The 21,857-nt window shown below is 44.1% G+C and overlaps 1 protein-coding gene across 1 annotated transcript in view; it reads right to left on the bottom strand.

Annotated features, from left to right (window-relative positions):
* The window catches only part of PABPC1 (poly(A) binding protein cytoplasmic 1), a 28,955-nt gene that overhangs the window by 6,620 nt on the left and 478 nt on the right, over positions 1 to 21,857 (bottom strand). The window contains exons 2-11 of the mRNA XM_056522413.1: positions 11,754 to 11,969; positions 5,377 to 5,570; positions 5,176 to 5,291; positions 2,967 to 3,106; positions 2,783 to 2,877; positions 2,086 to 2,223; positions 1,916 to 2,011; positions 808 to 1,077; positions 616 to 706; positions 372 to 482 (exon numbers count right to left, since the gene is read on the bottom strand). Of these exons, the coding sequence (XP_056378388.1) occupies positions 372 to 482; positions 616 to 706; positions 808 to 1,077; positions 1,916 to 2,011; positions 2,086 to 2,223; positions 2,783 to 2,877; positions 2,967 to 3,106; positions 5,176 to 5,291; positions 5,377 to 5,570; positions 11,754 to 11,946 (1,444 nt within the window). The 5' untranslated portion in view covers positions 11,947 to 11,969. The remainder of the gene's footprint in view (positions 1 to 371; positions 483 to 615; positions 707 to 807; positions 1,078 to 1,915; positions 2,012 to 2,085; positions 2,224 to 2,782; positions 2,878 to 2,966; positions 3,107 to 5,175; positions 5,292 to 5,376; positions 5,571 to 11,753; positions 11,970 to 21,857) is intronic.

Below are 21,857 nucleotides of genomic sequence, written 5' to 3'. Positions count from 1 at the left end.
AAAACTACAACTCCCAGCATGCCCGGACAGCCAACGGCTGTCCGGGCATGCTGGGAGTTGTAGTTTTGCAACAGCTGGAGGTACCCTGATTGGGAAACACTGGTATATGGGTTTGATAGAGGGTAATCTTCCTCACCCCAATGAGCTGGAATAGTGCTTTAATAGTACCTGTCATCAAACCATATTTTCTAAACTAACTTAGTTAGTCCGGGCATGCTGGGAGCTCTAGTTTAGCAACAGCTGGAGTCACCCTGGTTGACAAACACTGCTCTTAAGCATTTTCACCAGTGAACTGAAATTTTTTCTATTTAGGCCAAACCAATTATTAGCATGCCTGAGAAACTGGAGTTCCTAAGCAGACTAGCACTTACCAACACGCTGAGCTGGAACGACACGTGGGACAGAAGAGGCCGGTCTCACTGCACCGAAAGTTGGAGGTCTGGGAGCAGCAGGTCTGATGGCTCCGGGCATATTCTGGAATGCTGCAGGAAAACAAATTGAAAATTCAAGTTAAGCTTTCATTAAGTTCAACATGTAAAACTCGAAACAAATTCATACTTTTGCCAATAGATCAGTCTTTGGGTAGAAAAACCTAAAGTAAAGTGTATGACTTACGATGAGGTCTAGCACCTTGCGCTGTCCAGCGGGGACTAGGTCTAAGCTGCGCTATTTGTCCAGCTGGGTAGTATGCAGCACGGTTTTGAGCCTAAAGAGAAGAAGTTCATTTAATAAAAAAAAAAAAAAAATCTTCCCACTTGCACCAAGAAGAATTTCATTGTATTACTAGTTTATAGCGGTTAAACATACCGGTGGAATAGCTGCCATGAAGTAGCTGGATGGTGGTGGCTGGTAAGGGTTGATGACTGGGTTGGGCACAGCTCTGACGCTGGCCATTCTCTGCATATACTGGTTGGTCAGATGGGCTTGACGTTCCTCCTTACGCTGTGCCAAAGCCACGTACAACGGCTTCGTGGCTACAATTCTACCATTCATTTCTGTGACTGCTTTGGTTGCCTCTTCTGGAGATGAGAAGCAAACAAAGCCGAAGCCTTTGCTGCGTCCACCTTCCATCATGACCTAAAATTAAAAAAAAATTAAAATTTTAATAAAGTGTATATGAATACTGAACAACCACATAAGGATGGAGAAGATTCTATTGAAAGATACTAAAAACAGTGAATCAAGTCGCTCTGGTATACAGGAAAATGAAACAAATCGTATGAGAAGTGTGTATTATATAAAAAAAAAAATATATATATTTTTTTATTTTTTTTATATATATATATATATTAATATATAAATTAAATATAAAAAATATAATATATAAATATATATAAATTAATATAATATATAAATAAATATAAATTAATATTATATATAAATAAATATAAATTAATATAATATATAAATATATATTTTTTTCCCCCACAGACATTAGAAGAGCTTTCACTACCAAGAAAATGAAGGACGGAGCACTCACCCGGTTCGTATCCTGGATATGCCACTCAACAGACAGGGTATGCATCTTCAGAAGGTAGATGAAATGAGGGGAACTCAGACGCCGGCCACTGACCGTATCATGCCAAACGGTGCTTCGTCAGGCCATGAACGCCTTGGCGTGATACGGTCCGTGGCCGGCGTCTGAGTTCTTCTAATTCCATCTACCTCCTCCCACATACCCTGTCAGTGTTGAGCTGCATATCCAGGATATGAACCGGGTGAGTGCTCCGTCCTTCATTTTCTTGGTGCTGATTGTATTCAGAGTTTTCTTTATATTTGTGAAGCACCTCCCGCACTCCTGTCCAGTAACCGTACGTTCCATTATCAGTAATCCATACAATTTAGCAGTGTGGTGTCCAGTGGCAATTCATCATTCACCAGTTTTAGTGTTATATATTAGAAGAACTAATCTTACCTTAGCGCTGGTGATGGTGCCAAAAGGAGAGAATTCCTTTCGCAATCTTTCATCGTCAATTCCATCATCAAGATTTTTTACATAGAGATTGACTCCCTGTGAAAGTGAAATATTGATTAATAAACTTTAATTACAGAAGGAAAGAAAAAACCTAATGTGAAGTCACTCACCTGATATCTGGTGATTCGGTCTTGCTTCATTTGTTCAAACTTTCTCTTCAGTTCAGTTTGCCTCTCTACTTTCTTCTGGGCGCGTCCAACATAAATGGCCTTCCCATTCATGTCTTTGCCATTCATTTCATCCACAGCCTAAAAACGTAAAATACATACAAAAAGGAGTTCACAAAAGTTTTCTAATAAAAGGTTTCCTCATCTAGCATTCATGCAATGAATATATATGGAAGCATATTGAGGTCACATGACCCCTTCAGCTATTTTAAAGGAACGTAGTTCCCTTTGAAGTCAATGGAAGTTACTGACCTGCACCGGACACTATCAAAGACTAAATATATAACAAGCTTCGGGCGCGTTCACATGTTAGTAACTAGCAGAGGGTTTACTAACCTGCTACGAGTTAAAGGGGTACTCCGGCCCTAAGACATCTTACCCCCTATACAAAGGATAGGGGGATAAGATGTCTGGCCGTGGGCGTCCCACCGCTTGGGACCCCCCGCAATCTGGCATTCAGCACCCACCGCGGGGAGCTGCACGCCGCGCTCAGAATCTGCCGTGTTCTCAGAAACAAGGATTGGTCATTAAAAAACCTTTGGCTCACGTTATTTTACCCACAGAATTCACATTGAGCTTTAAAATGCCATGAAGCCCTCTTCCCCAAAAGCAGTAATAGCTAAAAGCAGGTTTCACTCACTTTTTGTGCATCCTCGTGTCTCTCAAAGCTTACAAAGCCAAATCCCTTGGACTTCCCGCTTTCATCAGTCATTACTTTAACACTAAGAGCAGGTCCTAGAATGAGATAAATGCATTATGGCAACCTGCTAGTCACAAGACAAATATTAAACAAAGCTGCAAAGACAAGTTCTAAAGTTCTTTACCATATTTGCCAAACATTTCCTTGAGCCGCTCATCATCCATGTCCTCACCAAAGTTCTTAATGTATACATTTGTGAACTCTTTAGCTCTAGCGCCAAGTTCAGCTTCTCGTTCTTTACGCGACTTAAAACGGCCGACGAACCTTCATGGGAAAGAAAATAAATCTATTATTGGATATTCCCATATGTCAGTGTTTACCAACCAGGGTGCCTCCAGCTGTTTCAAAACTACAACTCCCAGCATGCCCGGACAGCAAAAGGCCTGGTTGGGAGACCCTGACCTATGTAGTCAAGTAACCTTGGGCATCTGTAAAACAAACCACTAAATGTGCACAATGACCTTAAAAGGGTTTTCCAGGAATTATTATTATTTTTTTTTTTTTATCAACTGGCTCCAGAAAGTTAAACAGATTTGTAAATGACTTCTATTAAAAAATCTTAATCCTTTCAGTACTTTTGAGCTTCTGAAGTTGAGTTCTTTTCTGTCTAAGTGCCCTCTGATGACACTGTCTCGGGAACCGCCCAGTTTAGAAGCAAATCCCCATAGCAAATATTTTCTAAACTGGGACACGTGTCAGAGAGCACTTAGATAGAAAAGAACAATCTTAACTTCAGAAGCTCATAAGTACTGAAAGGATTAAGATTTTTTAATAGAATTAATTTACAAATATGTTTAACTTTCTGGAGCCAGTTTATATATATAAAAAAAAGTTTTCCTGGACAACCCCTTTAAGTACTAAATGACCTTACAATGGCCAGGTGTTGCCATTGTAGGGGGAATGTGATATTATAGGGCAGCCATTGAGGTAAATGGCCATTCATGTGCTAAAAGGTCAGTTAAAGGGTTACTCCGCTCCCCAGTGCCCGGAGCTCAATGTTCTGAACGCTGGGTGCAGGCTTTCGTGTTCCCGCCCACCCCCTCGCGATGCCCCACCCCCTCAATGAAAGTCTATGGAAAGGCGGCACAAGGGCAGTCACAAGGTGGGCGCGAATAGGAAGTCCGCACCCATCGTTCGGAACATTGAGTTCTGGACACTGGGGAGCGGAGTAACCCTTTAAGGTTTTTCAGACCACTAAAAGAGCACCTGTCACCAAACTAAACTTTTTCGTATATTGTTCCTTATAAGACACTTTGCTATTTACTTGCTGTAAAAATTCTCAGCTTATGTTTTTACTGTGATTGAAAAATACGGCCACTAGGTGGCTCTGTCTGTTCCTGCACAAGTCAAACCATTAATTTTGTCTCCTCCCGGCCTGGCAGGAGACCAAACTCAGGAAGTGCGTGCGGGGCATGGTGAGGCACAGCTCTCACAGGCTTCAGTGACGCCACACCTGCTAGGGCACGCCCACTTTCTCCTGCCAGGAGCTCACACAATGTGAGCAAGGTTAAAAAGGCATGATGCACAGTCTTATAAAGCTCAGAAAAATTTTAAGGGCAGGAGGGGTGTTATGAATAGTTAGGGAATATAATCTAAGTTAGTTTAGAAAATATGGTTTGATGACAGGTACTATTTAAAGGGGTACTCCGGCGCTAAGACATCTTATCCCCTATCCAAAGGATAGGGGATAAGATGCCTGATCGAGGGGGTCCCGCCGCTGGGGACCCCGTGATCTTCCACGCCGCACCCCATTAGAATCAGCCCCCGGAGGGTGCTGTCATGCCCACTTCCCATAGGCTTGCATTGAGGGGGCAGAGCGTAACGCCCCACGGGGGCGGAGCCGTGACGTCACTACGCTCCGTCCTCGTGATCGCCAGTAATCAGACCTGGGGCTGATTCTAACGGGGTGCGGCGTGGAAGATCACGGGGGTCACCAGAGGCGGGACCCCCTCAATCAGGCATCTTATCCCCTATCCTTTGGATAGGGGATAAGATGTCTTAGCCCCGAAGTACCCCTTTAAGCACTATTCCAGCTCATTGGGGTGAGGAAGATTACCCTATCACACCCATATACCAGTGTTTCCCAATCAGGGTGCTTCCAGCTGTTGCAAGACTACAACTCCCAGCATACCCGGACAGCCGTTGGCTGTCCGGGCATGCTGGGAGTTGTAGTTTTGCAACAGCTGGAGGCACCCTGATTGGGAAACACTACCATATACTCTAATAAGGCATATAGAAAGTAGATGTCGACATAAGACAGCCACTTACCACAACTGGTTAACATCCACACTAAAATGCAATGAAGTAGAATTTAAAGTAAAGGAAATACATACACTTTGCGGTCATTTAAAAGCATGCCGTTCATCTTGTCAATGGCCCTCTCTGCAGCTTCCTGGGTTTCGAAATGTACAAATCCATAGCCCTTCGATCCATTTTCGTCACAGACAACCTGTAAGACCATCCTGGTGAGTCACAAACAGACGATCTCCAACAATACAACCTCGAACGACGACATTACATATAGAAATAATTACCTTGCAAGACAAGATGTTGCCAAAGGCAGAAAATGTATCGTATAGGGCTTTGTTATCAATAGATTTGTCGAGGTTTTTGATGAAAATGTTGCCGACACCACTTTTGCGCAGAGATGGGTCACGCTGAGACCACATAATGCGGACAGGCTTGCCTTTAATGACATCAAAGTTCATGGTATCCAGAGCACGTTCAGCTGGTAAATGGGGAAAAGAAAAGGATTATTAAGCTTCCAATGTGTCAATTCAATGTGCTAAACCATCAGGACAATCAAAACACCTATGTAAACCTAAACAATATGGAGGGTGGAGTACTAAATTATCTAAGTTTTACAATTTGCTGACGAGCTCTGGTCTTATTAGCCATCCTGAGATTTATTATTATTCACCTAAATTTTACTCGCAGGCATCTTTTTTTTCCCCAGATTAAGGGCTCATTCACGAGCAGATTTTCTGCTACAGATCTGCTTCAGATTTTGCTGTCCATTAAAGTTAATGGGCAGCAAAATCTGCTGAAGCAAGTCTGCAGCAGATCTGTAGCAGAAAATCTGCTCGTGTGAATGAGTGAATTCGGCAGTTTGAACATACCCTTATGAAAGTCAAATGGAAAGTTACTAAAACAGATTATGTAACTTCCTAAAATATTTAAGCCAGTGTTTCCCAACCAGGGTGCCTCCAGGTGTTGCAAAACTACAACTCCATGTTTCCCCACTACAACTCCCAGCTTGCCCTGACATCTATTGGCTGTCCGGGCATGCTGGGAGTTGTAGTTTTACAATAGCTGGAGGCACCCTGGTTGGAAAACACCGACTTAAATGGGCACTGTCACCAAATTATTTTTTGATATGTTGTAATACTTATGTACTACAACATCTCTCTAATATACTTATGATTTTTTTTTCAATAAAATGGTTTAATTTGCATTTAAAAACCGGCCACCAGGGCCCAGGGGGCTGCAGCCTGGCGTGACGTCACGCTTGAATTTGGGCATCGGTCGGAATTCAGTCAGGCTGCGCTCCATCCCTGCCTGTCAGGCGGGAGCGAGCGCTTTGAAGGAAGAGGATGCGCGCAGGCTCCCTGGCCTCACACACCACCCCCAGCTCCTGGGGACAGGTAAAATATTATGCCTGGGGGGTTGCGGGCAGTGCGGCCATCACAGATACCGTGTTTGCCTATACAGTATGCCTCCAGTTTCCCCACTACAACTACCAGCATGCCCCGACAGCCAATAGATGTCAGAGCAAGCTGGGAGTTTCAGTGGGGAAACAGCTGGAGGTACACTGAATAGGTGAACTAAGGGCGGAAGTGTCGGCCCCAGCAGGCATCAGTGACTTTGTGCCTGCTGGGGAAGTCTGCTTGGTAGTGAGAACACTACCAGGCAGACAAAAGGCATTTTTAATATGTTAAAAAAAAAATTAAAGGCAGGGAGGGGGTTAGGGATAGATGGGCAATAGGCAGGAAAAAAAAAAAAAAAAAAGGATGGTGGGAGCTACCCTTTAAAGGAATACTCCGGTGGAAAATTTTTTTTTAAATTAATTGGTGTCAGAAAGTTAAACAGCTCTAGAGTTAACCGGGCCAAACAGCTTAGTGGTGGTTAACAAAATAATACCAGGCATCCCTGTGTTTTCTTCTTTAGTTTAACTTTTTATCATTTAAAAAATATATATATATATTCTTCATCCTGTCCAAGCGTCAAAGTAGTGGCCCGGGGTCCATAACATATCTTTACATATGTTAGGGCCACTCCTGTTAGGATTAACACACATGACTCACCAGCATGTGTACCCGATGTAGTTTGCCCTGGCATGCACCTTGAATGTGTACTATGGCGCATGCATGGCAACTGCTCATGTTCCCCAACTTCTTAGACAGCTGGAGGCACCATGGTTTTGAATCAGTGCCATAAGGTGTGGTTGAATACACACTACTGATATCCTATACAAGGGAGAGTCTTTTTTTTTGCCCCTCAATTGCTCTATTAAATGGGCACTGTCAGATACAAAAACTTTATATGTTGTAAAGCATGTATAACCAATAGGTTTTGCAATTGATTTCATTAGAACATATTCAGTATTTCATACTGAAAAAGCCAAACAACTGCCCCCCCTGCCTGCTTGGACACATACTAGTTCTGCTGTGTCCATGCGTCATCACCGATGTCATGGACACACTTCCTTGATTGACAGCTGTGAGCACAGGGCTCAGAGCTGGAGGAAAAATCCTCCCACTGTCAGCTTGTGTCCCGCTACTGTCAGTGAGGACAAGCTGGGAGTTGTAGTTTTGCTAATGCTAGAGGAGATGTGAGCAGACAGCATACTGAGGAAGGGGGCAGAGACCTGAACAGTGAGACCACGCCCCCTCCCTTTGAGAGGAATTCGGAGTAGTGAGCTGAATTAAAAGTGTAATAAAAAATTTAATAAAGGTGCTAGACACAACAATTAGATGTACATGGTCAAGATGAGGTACTGAGTGATATTTAAAAAATAATTTTTGTTGGATCTGACGGGTACGCTTAAAAAATGTGGAATCTGTGAATTTAAGAAATGTTCAGATTTAAAGGGCCAGTTCACCCAGAGAATGAACAGGTTAATTCTGTCGGCTGAGTTTTCATATGGTGCAGAAGAATCCCATTGTAAACTATGGGAGGCTGCTGCACTGTATTTTGAGTGGAATTCCGCTTGGAAAATATTCAGTGTGAATAGGGCCTAATTAAATTCTCATCTATGTGAGGAATGTAAAGTGCATCTATCTCCTGATCTATAGTTCTTAAGCTATCCATGTGGCAGGTCCCAGAGGCATGTGAGGTCTGTGCATCAATCACTAGTAGGAGCGTGCATCATACGAGCAGACAGTTGCGGCCCAGCAGGCCCTGGGTCATTCCTCTTACAATATGGAACAGGTTGAAAAGCTTTTTTTTTTTTTAAAGCAAACAAAGGTATGCCTGGAATTAGCTTTTTAACCCCTACTACACTGTTTGGCCAGTTTAACAACAATAGATCAAGAGATAGATGCACTTTACATTCCTCATATAGATGAGAATTTAATTAGGCCCTATTCACACTGAGTATTTTACAAGCGGAATTCCACTCAAAATACGGTGCAGCAGCCTCCAATAGTTTTCAATGGGATTCTGCTGCACCATTTACACTACGAAAACTCAGCCGACAGAATGAACCTGTTCATTCTCTGGGTGAAGATTCTGTAGTGTGAACCGGCCCTTAAAAATGTTGAATCTGATTAAGAAATTTTAAGGTTTTATATCACAAATTAGGGAATAAAAAAAAATATATAAAAAAAATTAAGAAAGAGGGGACCCTCCCTTGCCTGGTATATATCGTTAGTGTGTATCTAACCACACCTTATGGCCCTGATTCCCAACCAGGGTGCCTCCAGCTGTTGCAAAACTACAACTCCCAGCATGCCTGGACAGCGAATGGCTGTCCAGGCATGCTGGGAGTTGTAGTTTTGCAACAGCTGGAGGCACCCTGGTTGGGAATCAGTGCCTTATGGAGTTGTGCTAGCAATAGGGTCAACTCTATGGAGGGCCTGGAGGATAAATGGTAAACAGGCTGCCGGACTCTGACCTAATCCCACAACATACAGGAGCAGATCACCAGCACGCGGACATACAGGAGGGGGGGGCTGGGGGGGATTTATTATAATGTATCTCTGTGTAGCCAACATTATATTTTTTGCTGTGTTCTTGGCTTATGTGCGTTAAATTTATCAAGCTTTGCGCAAATGAAAAATCCCCTCAGAACTTGCTGTAGGATGTCACTTCTCTAAGGCAAAGCAGAGGTGGTATGATTTAAAAAAAATTTTTTTTACATTTGCAAATTATTTTTGCGCCTTTTCAAAACACAGTCGATAAATCTCGTTCACTGCATAGTCAAGAACGAAGCACTGCATTTCACAGTCCCTTTACCCAAAGTTGTCTATTTTGAAATTGGGCACAATTTTTGCACAAAAAACTAGCTGGGCAAAAAACATGCAAATTTCCACCAATGAAATGTCAGGAAGGCAATGATAAGTCTTCCCCTAAGAGTACTAAATAGGTCTTCGAGTCACTGCTCATAGCTTCACATCAGGACGCTGCATCAGTTACTCTGGGGGACCCTGAGGAAGGGACATAAGTGCCGAAACACGTTATCCAGCTGAATGCCAAATAAAGTTACTGTCGTCCTGGGCATCCCCTGTGGTTGTGTTAAAGGGGTATTCCAGGCAAAAAAAAATTTATATATCAACTGGCTCCGGAAAGTTAAACAGATTTGTAAATTACTTCTATTAAAAAATCTTAATCCTTCCAATAGTTATTAGCTTCTGAAGTTTTCTGTCTACCTGCTCAATGATGATGTCACGGGAGCTGTGCATGATGGGAGAATATCCCCATAGGAACTGCAAAGCTCCCGGGACGTGAGTCATCAGAAAGCAGTTAAACAGAAAACAGCAACTCAACTTCAGAAGCTAATAACTATTGGAAGGATTAAGATTTTTTAATAGAAGTAATTTACAAATCTAAAAGAAAAAAGGGGGTGTATGTGCAGCTCACAATCACAATACACACTGAGGTCAAACTGGGGCATGCAACTATACCCTAATTGCACAAAAAAGACAAGCCAATAGAAAAAAGTTGCCCGGACCTTCTAAGTGAGTAAATAATAAGAATACGGATAATTTAATAAGAAATATTAAATGAATGATTGTCTGGATCGTGCTTCAATGATAATAGTATAAACAGTTTAATAAGATAGGATAAATAGACTGTAGTTAGTTACTTCTCACAGGGCCCATGTGAGAAGAACATATACAATAAAAACAACCTTTAGGTAATAATGTACATGAAAAATATAAAATGACAATAATACCAAAAATAAAGATTATGTTATGGCATGCTAATATCACTGGCATATAGTGAGTGCAGCTGGTATTTAGCCACTGATATCTACGTGCACGCTGCACAATGTATTAAACAATTTATGACAGTTTTCAAATGAATGTTACTGGTCCTTTAGGCAGCAGCCTGAGCAGAAAGCGCTGCTTTCGCAGTGTGTGGATGGTGCCGGTACACTGCGCCCTCTGTGCAACGTCCCAGATGGTATTGGTAAGGTCCTGGACATCACTGGACCTTACCAATACCATCTGGGACGTTGCACAGAGGGCGCAGTGTACCGGCACCATCCACACACTGCGAAAGCAGCGCTTTCTGCTCAGGCTGCTGCCTAAAGGACCAGTAACATTCATTTGAAAACTGTCATAAATTGTTTAATACATTGTGCAGCGTGCACGTAGATATCAGTGGCTAAATACCAGCTGCACTCACTATATGCCAGTGATATTAGCATGCCATAACATTATCTTTATTTTTGGTATTATTGTCATTTTATATTTTTCATGTACATTATTACCTAAAGGTTGTTTTTATTGTATATGTTCTTCTCACATGGGCCCTGTGAGAAGTAACTAACCACAGTCTATTTATCCTATCTTATTAAACTGTTTATACTATTATCATTGAAGCACGATCCAGACAATCATTCATTTAATATTTCTTATTAAATTATCCGTATTCTTATTATTTACTCACTTAGAAGGTCCGGGCAACTTTTTTCTATTAATTTACAAATCTGTTTAACTTTCCGGAGCCAGTTGATACATAAAAAAAAAAAAGTTTTTGCCTGGAATACCCCTTTAATGCCAGTTCTGAGCAGTACATCTAAGACACATTTTGTCCGCTTACTGTCTATCCAGACTGAATATAAAATTTACTTTGAATTTTGCATCTGTGTAGACCAGTGTTTCCCAAACAGGGTGCCTCCAGCTGTTGCAAGATTACAACTCCCAGCATGCAGGGAGTTGTAGTTTTGCAACTGCCAGAGGAACTCTGGTTGGGAAACAATAGTCTAGACCAGCGTTTCCCAACCAGGGTGCCTCCACAGCTGTTGAAAAAAACTACAACTCCCAGCATGCCCGGACAGCCGAAGGCTGTCCGGGCATGCTAGGAATTGTAGTTTTGCAACACCTGGAGTCACCCTGGTTGGGAAACACTGGCGTAGACTGTGCACTGCATCTAGACTACCGTTTCCATACCGGTGGCTCTTTTGCTGCTGCAAAACTACAACTCCCAGCATGCACAGACAGCTACAGGCTTTAAAAAGTCGACTGAACTGAAAACTAAAACTAGTCTATTCGGGACTCAGGAATCTGCAAAGTTGTGATGTTTCAATATAGAAACAGAGGCGGAAACCATACCTCCCTGAAACCTGATCTCACCAGTGAGTCTGCAAAATACATATATGGTCCCAAGTGTAGGGACACGTGATTCAGGATACCTAAACCATATGGTCACGATGGCATCTAAGCAAAATAAAAGAAAATCTTACCATCTGCCGGCTGCTGGAAGTTGACATAAGCATAACCGAGAGATCGGCGGGTGATCATGTCTCTGCATACTCTGATTGACAAAATGGGACCCGCAGGACTGAACTTTTCATACAGCATAGCCTCTGTGACATCTGGATGGAGGTCCCCGACGTACAAGGATGCCATAGGATAGCTGGGAGCACTTGGATTCATGATGTCTGGTGGTTAAGTTTTGACTGGAAGGAGGGGGGGAAAAAAAATTCAATTAATAAAGTCCAAACATTTTTCATTCAGAATTAACATTTCAGTAAAAGCTCTGTACTGCCCTAAGGGGGGGGAAATTGACACGTGGCAGATTTGTTGCAGAAATTCAGTTCCGGCCTTCCCAATAGGGTGGCTTAGTCAGTATATACAGTTTGATACAGAAATAGCCTGTCACGTGAGAACATACCCTAAATGGACAACAGTATGTGCAAAAAAATTGGAAATTCGGATTAATTCCCATTAAAGCTTGTTATCTACTATCCATAGAATCCGGAATAACAAGCCAATCGAACAATCTCTGGGACCCCCACCAATCTCAAGGACAGGCATTCTCTCTTTTTCTCTATAGTTCAGTATTCGACGGTCAGACAGGTGGTGCACTGTTCATTCCAGGGACAGTTATGGTCTCGTTCTTGGGATCAGTGGGGGTCCCAGCAGATGAACCCCCACCAATCAGCTTGTTTTCCCAAATCCCAGTGTTTTTTTTAACTGGTGTGCCACCAGCTGCTGCAAAACTACCACTTTCAGCATGCCTGGACAGCCTTAGGGAAAAAAAGAAAAAGGATGCATGCAAACTAATGACATTACAGGCTCATCTGTTTGCCATAGACTTCAAATGTTAAATTTCATATATATCCATTTCTAATCTTATTTGTGACAGAGGAAAAAAAAAAAAAAATACTGCATGCAATGGAATAGAAACCAAACTAGTGCAAACGAGTGACAAAGAAATGTAAAAAAAAAAAAACACCACTGTCATCAATGGCATCTATTCAAAAGGCTTGAACGGATATGAGAACGGGCATGAACTAACAGGGACTGACGTTAAGGTGAACGAGCCCTAAGATAGGAATACCCCTTTAACCCTCCATCATATAAGCAAAGTGGAATTCCCTGCTGCCACTCCCTTGGTGCCCCCCGGTATCCCCGCTCCAGTCCTCCAGTGCTGTCTTCTTCCTGGCGCCGGGGCTCAATACATCACACTGACGCTCGGCCTATTGCTGGCAGACGCTGCAGACAGTGATTTGCTGATCAGCAGAACGACAACAACCACCAGCAGCAACCAGAAACAATGGAGCAGTGAAAGGTGACCACAGGAGCGGCGGTAGGTAAGGATGCATTCACATCTCGTTTTTGCAATACGGTTCCCGTATCAGTTTTTTGTAAAAAAAAAAAAATGTATGTCTGTCTCAAAACCGGACCGAACCGTGTACAACCGTATATACCTCTGTACGGTTTTCAACCGTATACGGTTTGAAAACGGATGTCCGGTTGCATACAGTTTAATAAGTTTTTTTTTTTGTTAAACAGATACGGTTTTAGGTTTGTCTTTAATTAAATAAAGTTCTTCTTGTTCTATTTGTGGGAAGAACTTTCGGCGTGCACTGCGCATGTGCAAATTGCTAAATCGTATTGTGCAAACCGGATAGAACTGTATGCACACACAGTTCTGTACAGTTCATGTTCAAAAAAAATTATAATAATAAAAAAGTGTACGTTTCAAGACAGTTTTTCACCCGGACCAAAAACCGTGGTTGGCTATGGTTTTGGGTACAGGAAAAAAAAAAAAAATGAAAACCATACAGGATGCAAAACGGACACAACCTGATGCATCTTTTGGCATATGGTTTTCAATGGAGAGTCAATGCATACGGTTTTCAATACGGTTCTGTACGTTTTTTTAATTAAATTGTATTGCAAAAACGTGGTGTGAACCTAGCCTTAAGGGCTGGGTTCACACTACGTTTTTCAAATACGGTTACTGTATACGGTTTTCCGTTAAAAAAAACGTATGGCAAAAACCGTATGCAATCGTATACAACCGTATGACTCCAAATACGGTTTTGCCCCATATACGGTTCCAAAACGTATGTACGGTTCTATCCGTTTGCATCCGTTTTTGCCATTTTGTTGGAATTAGTTTTCAAGCAATTTAAAGGAGTAGTCCAGTGGTGACCCAGTGGTGAACAACTTATCCCCTATCCTAAGGATAGGGGATAAGTTTGAGATCGCGGGGGGTCCGACCGCTGGGGCCCCCTGCGATCTCCTGTACGGAGCCCCGACAGTCCGCGGGAAGGGGGCGTGTCGACCTCCGCACGAAGCGCCGGCCGACACGCCCCCTCAATACAACTCTATGGCAGAGCCGAAGCGCTGCCTACGGCAATCTCCGGCTCTGCCATAGAGATGTATTGAGGGGCGTGTTGGCCGCCGCTTTGTGCGGAGCTCGACACCCGCTATCTGGGGGGAGAGCCTGGCCCCAGCGGTCGGACCCCCCGCAATCTCAAACTTATGCCCTATCCTTAGGATAGGGGATAAGTTTTTCACCACTGGACTACCCCTTTAATAAAGTTACTATTGTTTTATTGAAATTCCTTCTGCGCATGTGTCAACTCCAAAAAACGGATTAGAAAAACCGTGTGCAACCGTATTCTGAAATTCTGTGTACGGTTCTCATAGACAATGTTAAAAGAACCGCATACGGTTTTCCAACCGGAGGCAAAAATGTGGTCGACAGCGTTTTTGCCTACGGTTGAAAAATCAGCAAAACCGTATCCGAGGCAAAAACAGATGCAACCGTGCACAACATTTGGAATACGGTTTACAATGCATGCTCTATGCATACGTTTTCAGATACTGTCGTATACGTTTCTTTTGCGGAAAACCGTATACGGTTACCGTATTTGATAATCTTAGTGTGAACCTTAGAAAGGAAAGAAGCAAACCCCCATATTCTGCATAAGTAATGCCTTAGAATTTAAGGGTTCAACCTGTTGCAAAACTACAACTCCCAGCATGCCCGGACAGCCAACGGCTGTCCGGGCATGCTGGGAGTTGTAGTTTTGCATAGTTTTCTGGTCTAGCTGCAAGTTGAGGCCCTAGAAGTTGAACTTTCGGCTCATTCTACCAAGACAGAAGACCCTCTGATTGTGTATTCCTAGGGACCGACGCTCCTGAATATATTCCCAGTTAACCATTAACCCGTCGTCCTTTACAGACTATTCCACATCTGTGAGCTGGAGGCGGAGAGTGATTTATGTGCTTCCATATAGCACAGAACACTTTACCTGGTGTGAGTCATTTCTAATAAGAGATATTAGGAGGGACGCGCCTTACAAGATTTAGTACAGGAGGACTACAGGTATCAGGAAAACCACTAAGGCCCTGGGTATTCTAAAGAGTAATACATAACCCACTAAGGAACAGATGGTGTAACATGGCGGAGGATCATGTACAGGAAGGAAGATTTACCAATATCTGTACCAGTCATGTGCACAGTCACATCATCCAAAACCTCCATACAAGAGCGGACACCTATATTACACATAGGAAGCCCAGGTCTACACCAATCACACTGTAGGAGAGGAAGGAGACGTCTTAGGGCCGGCTGAGGATTATAAACAAGACTTCAAGATTTGGGGATAGTGGAGAGAGAAGACCCTAGGACAACCAGGTGACCCCACAACCTGCTGTCCTGATGGGGCTGTATCTATTACTATGAAACCCCATTGAGTTCATAATAGTGTACAGTGTGAGCCTGTTAGTGTTGTACGCTGCCCATGGTTCGGGCAGCACTAAACTGGTGACTGTTTTTTTCTGCACGGACATGTGAACATACCCTTCTGTAAATTTTCAACTGCGGGTTGAGCTGCAGCGGATTTCGTTGACCTCAATGGGGTCTTGCTGCAGAAAATCTGCCTATTTGAATGTTTAAGGCAGCGGTCTTCAAACTGTGGCCCTCCAGATGTTGCAAAACTACAACTCCCAGCATGCCCGGACAGCCAACGGCTGTCCGGGCATGCTGGGAATTGTAGTTTTGCAACATCTGGAGGGACACAGTTTGAAGACCACTGGTTTAAGGGGTGCTCCACTGGAAAACATTTCTTTTTTTAAATCAACTGGTGCCAGAAAGTTAAACAGATTTGTAAATTACTTCTGTTTAAAAAAATTTAATCCTTCCAGTACTTATCAGCTGCTGAATACTACAGAGGAAGTCCTCTTTTTTTTAACTTCCTTTCTATCTGACCACAGTGCTCTCTGCCGACACCTCTGTCCATTTTAGGAACATCCTCAGTCTGCCCTAAGACGTCTCCTTGCTGGGATATGCCATCAGTTTATAATCGGTGGGGTCCAACCTCAGACTCCCACCAGACATGAGAATCAAGGAGATGCAGTAATTGTGTCATATTGAAGGGGTCCGACCACTGGGACCCCTGCAATCTCCTGCCTGGAGACCCGGCTCTCCGCATCCACAGATCTGTGCTGATCCCGGCACAAAGCGCTGGGCCACATACGCCCTCCATGCATCTCTATGGGAGTGCCTGAGATACACGAGTACAGCGCTTTGGGTCAGCCATAGAGATGCATGACGGGCATGTGCTGACCCACTCTGTGCATGAGGAGAGTCTGAGTACTGTGCAGGAGATCTCTACGGGTCCCAGCAGTCAGACCCCCTGCTATTTGACACTTATCCCTTACCTTTGGATAGGGGTTATATTTTCCTTAAGTACCACTTTAACCCCTTAAGGACTCTGGGTTTTTCCTCCTTACCTTTTAAAAATCATAACCCAATTTTCCACCTAAAAATCCGTATGGCTTATTTTTTGCGTCGCCAATTCTACTTTGCAGTGACATTAGTAATTTAACCCAAAAATGCACGGCGAAACGGAAAAAAAATCATTGTGCGACAAAATCGAAAAAAAAACCCCGCCATTTTGTAACTTTTGGGGGCTTCCGTTTCTACGCAGTGCATATTTCGGTAAAAATTACACCTTATTATTCTGTAGGTCCATACGGTTAAAATGATACCCTACTTATATAGGTTTGATTTTGTCGCACTTCTGGAAAAAATCATAACTACATGCAGGAAAATGTATACGTTTAAAATTATCTTCTGACCCCTATAACTTTTTTATTTTTCCACCTACAGGGCGGTATGAGGACTAATTTTTTGCGCCGTTATCTGAAGTTTTTATCGGTGTGATTTTTGTTTTGATCTGACTTTTTGATCACCTTTTATTCATTTTTTAATGGTATAAAAAGTGACCAAAATACGCTTTTTGGGACTTTGGAATTTTTTTGCGCATACGCCATTGACCGTGCGGTTTAATTAATGATATATTTTTATAGTTCGGACATTTACGCACGCGGCGATACCACATATGTTTATTTTTTACACTTTTTTTTATGGGAAAAGGGGGGTGATTCAAACTTTTATTAGGGAAGGGGTTAAATGACCTTTATTAACACTTTTTAACATTTTTTTTGCAGTGTTATAGGTCCCATAGGGACCTATAACACTGCAAACACTGATCTCTCATCCTGATCACAGGCGTGTATTAACACACCTGTGATCAATGTTATCGGCGCTTGACTGCTCCTGCCGGGAGGAGGCAGGTAAGGGCCCTCCCGGTGTCCGGTCAGCTGTTCGGGGCGACGCTATTTCACCGCGGCGGTCCCGAACAGCCCGACTGAGCAGCCGGGTCACTTTCACTTTAGAAGCGGCGGTCAGCTTTGACCGCCGCTTCTAAAGGGTTAATACCGCACATCGCCGATGTGTGGTATTAGCCGCGGGTCCCGGGCCGTTGATGAGCGCCGGGACCGACGCCATATGATGCGGGATCGCGGCGCGATCCCGCTTCATATCGCGGGAGCCGGCGCAGGACGTAAATATACGTCCTGCGTCGTTAAGGGGTTAAAATCCACTAGTAAACAATTTTTTTTGTTTTTATCAACTGGTGCCAGAAAGTTAAACAGATTTGTAAATGACTTCTACTTAAAAATATTAACCCTTCCAGTACTTAGCTGCTGTTTACTACAAAGGAAGTTCTATTTTTTTTAACTTCCTTTCTGTCCGACCACAGTGCTCTCTGCTGACACCTCTGTCCATTTTATGAACTGTCCAGAGCAGGATAGGTTTGCTATGGGGATTTACACCTTCTCTGGACAGTTCCTAAAATGGACAGATGTGTCAGCAGAGAGCACTGTGGTCAGACAGAAAGGAGGTTCAAAAAAAAAAAAAAGAGAAGTACTTCCTCTGGAGTATACAACAGCTGATAAGTACTGAAAGGATTAAGATTTTTAAATAAAAGTAATTTATAAATCTGTTTAACTTTCTGGCACCAGTGGATTTAAAAAAAAAAAAAAAAAAAGGTTTTCCCAGTGGAGTACCCCTTCAAAGCTGGGTTCACACGTGAATTTGCCGCAATTGATAATCCAGAGTTTATTAATTGTGTAGGCTAGATGGAGAACAAAGCCAGATACGTTCCCCGTGTGGCGTGTTTGACCACCCAGCATCTAAAATGAGAGGCCGGATTAATGTAAATAGGGTCACGTTCTATCACACGTTTCCCTCCGATGCTTTAGAGCACCTAAGGGTGCGTTCACACTACGGAATTCCCACGAAATTTCACAAGCGGAACTCCGCGGTGTGAACTTAACATTAATGTGAATGGGTCTCCGCCACTGAAATTGCTCCGCGCAAAGAAAGAACATGTTCATTCTTTGCACGGATTCCGCAAACACTGCATAGCCGTCAATGGTGCCGGCTCAGTGCCCCCGCGGCCCTAGCGCCAAAGTATCATCGGCGGCCGCCGCCAGGCGGAATCTCTGCTCGCGGAATTCAGCGAGCGGAGATTCCGCAGTTTGAAAGCACCCTAAGACTGTTTCCCAAGCAGGGTACCTCCAGCTGTTTCAAAACTACAACTCCCAGCATGCCCGGACAGCCTTCGGCTGTCCGGGCATGCTGGGAGTTGTAGTTTTGCAACAGCTGGAGGCACCCTGCTTGGGAAACAGTGACCTAAGGGAAACGCCACCAGATATGTGAAGGAGGCCTGACCCAACTGCACAGGAAGCACAATGCAGACTCCATCCACAGCCAAAGGCTGTCCGGGCATGCTGGGAGTTGTAGTTTTGTGACAGCTGGAGGCACCCTGGTTTGGAAACCTAAGACGGCATAACCTATCAATATGCCACTTCATAGAATGGGAATGTTACTTTAACTGCAGACGTCCGGCTCCTGTTACCTACATCCGGGTTGTCAGGTGGTTTCCCTACCAGAAAAAAAAATATATAATCTTTTTTACTTCCTGTAGAGTTTATCTAGATCCCCAGCGCCGCCCTTGTGGTCAGAATCCTTCACATGGTGTCCAAGGACCTGCACAGCCTTATACATACAGTACGCTGGTCACCAGCTGTACCAAAACCACAACTCCCAGCATGTCCTGCGCCTCTACAGTGACAGGAAACTAAGAGATTCTGCCATGTGCTCACCTACTATGGTGTTTCCCAACCAGGGTGCCCTCAGCTGTTGCAAAAACTACAACTCCCAGCATGCCTGGAAATTGCAGCCTGTTTGGATTCTCTTTTGTATATGCTTATTATGTAAGTTGTAGATCAGTGCTTGTTAAACTGTGTGCCTCCAGCTGTGGCAAAACTAAAGTTCCCTTAATGCCCTGGGCATGCTGGGAGTTGTAGTTTTGCAACAGCTGGAGGCACCCTGGTTGGGAAACACTGATGTACGCTAAGGCAGATAAGTTACCAGATGCCACTTGAGGAATCTTTCTAGAATAAAAGCTGTAGTGTTTAGCCACAGCCCAGGAAGCTCGGGCAGCGCTACTACACTAACATGGGCGCCCATGCTGCCAGATGGTGACAGATTGTCACAGATTTGGTCAAACTTGACAAGTCACCTGACCACGGCACTAAAGAAGAACTCTGCTCAAATAACATAACCCCGGACTGAAATCACAAAGAGTTAACCTCTTTAACGCCCAAGACTGGGGCCCCCTACAGAACAGTAACTAAACCTGCCTGTCCTGCTTTTGCACAACTACAACTCCCATCATGCCCCGACACTCATGTGACCTGTGCTCTCCACCGCTAGCTGGACTACAACCCCCAGCATAAAAAGAGTTTTAATGTGCGATAGCTAGAAAATCACGCAAGATGACCGGTCAAGTCGGGGAACGATGGGAGTTGTAGTTGTGCAACTGAGTAACTCAAGACTACAACACCCTTCATGACCTGATAGTCTAATTCTTTAGGTCACCAGAGTGCGAACGTCCAGATGTTGCAAAACTACAACTCAGCATGGCCGGACAGCCGTTGGCTGTCCGGCCATGCTGGGAGTTGTAGTTTTGCAACATCTGGAGGTCGTGTTTGGAGGCCACTGCTTCAGCAAAACTAGAAATCCTATCATGTCCTGACCATTATCCAACCTGTGGATCCCCAGTAGCTGCACAATTACAACCCCCATCATGCCATGACTGTCACCGAACTAGTAACTCCGCCTCCTGCTATTAAAGTGCAACTCCAATCATACCGACAGTCACATGACCTGCCCCTCTCCAGATGTTGCAAAGGTACAACCCTGATAAAGGCCCCATCAGTCAAACCTGTGGGTGCCCAGCTTCTGCTGAACTACAACCCTCATCATGTCATCATTGACATCCAGTCAGTGGCTACCTTTCATAACTACAACTCCCATAATGCCCTGACAGGATGCCAGAGCATGATAAGAGTCGCAGTTCCGCAGCAGCTGGGTAGTCACAGGACTGATACGGAAAGATGGGAGTTGTAGTTATGCAACAGCTTAAGAGCCACAGCTTGGATGACTTGTTACAAGACTACAACCCCCATCATTCCCTGACTATAATCCAACCTGTGGATGTCCAGCTGCTGAACAATTACAACCCCCATCATGCAATAACCGTCATCCATCCAGTGGCTCTGCTGCTTTTAGATAACGAACGCCAATCATTCCACCACAGTCACATGACCTATGCCTATATCTTATCAGTCAACAAGTGACGCCCCAGCTGCTGCAAAACTACAACACCCATACTTCCTGCCAGTCATCTGACCTGTTTCTAAAGGATGTCAGGGCATGATGGGTGTTGTAGTTATGCAGAAGTTAGGTAGACAAATGTTTCAATAAGGGGGCATGATGGGAGTTGTAGTCGTGAACCAGCTGGGGAGTAATAGGTTTGCGTAAGGGGGCATGATGGGAGTTGTAGTCATGAAACAGCTGGGGAGTGATAGGTTTGCGTAAGGGGGCATGATGGGAATTGTAGTCAGGCAACAGCTGGAGAGTCATAGGTATGAGTAAGGAGGCATGATGGGAGTTGTAGTCAGGCAACAGCAGGAGAGTTATAGGTATGAGTAAGAGGGCATGATGGGAGTTGTAGTCAAACAGCCAGGGAGTCACAGGTATTAGTAATTGGGCATAAGGAAGATGTAGTCTTGCAGCAGCTGGGGAGTCACGTTTGACCAGTGCATGATGGGAGTTGTAGTCGTGCAACAGCTGGGGAGACATAGGTTTAAGAAAGGGGGCATGATGGGAGTTGTAGTCAGGCAACAGCTGGGGAGTAATAAGTATGAATAAGGGGGCATGATGGGAATTGTAGTCAGGCAACAGCTGGAGAGTCATAGGTATGATTAAGGGGCATGATGGGAGTTGTAGTCAAACAGCCAGGGAGTCACAGGTATTAGTAATGGGGCATAAGGAAGATGTAGTCTTGCAGCAGCTGGGGAGTCACGTTTGACCAGTGCATGATGGGAGTTGTAGTCAGAAGGCAAATGGGGAGTCACAGGTTAAACATCACTGATGTATCCAGGACTCTAGGAGACATGACTCAATGCCCCATCACCACTACACCCCGAAATTCCGGGGATTCCCCCCTAAGCAGTCACGTGGTTAGAAATCCAATGACGTCACAAGCCCCAGTCCCCTCAATAGTAGTCAGCCAGCGAATATGGGGGGACACGGGGGAGGGGGTACAGGACACACAGGAGGCGGAGGAGCCCCTCCGGACACAGTAATAACGCACGAGAACCGCACGGTGACTATGGAGGCAGCGCGG

This window comes from Hyla sarda, chromosome 5 (assembly GCF_029499605.1).
Source record: "Hyla sarda isolate aHylSar1 chromosome 5, aHylSar1.hap1, whole genome shotgun sequence".
NCBI lineage: Eukaryota > Metazoa > Chordata > Amphibia > Anura > Hylidae > Hyla > Hyla sarda.
The sequence above is the reverse complement of the archived record's forward strand: the minus strand, read 5'-3'. Positions and strand labels throughout refer to the sequence as shown.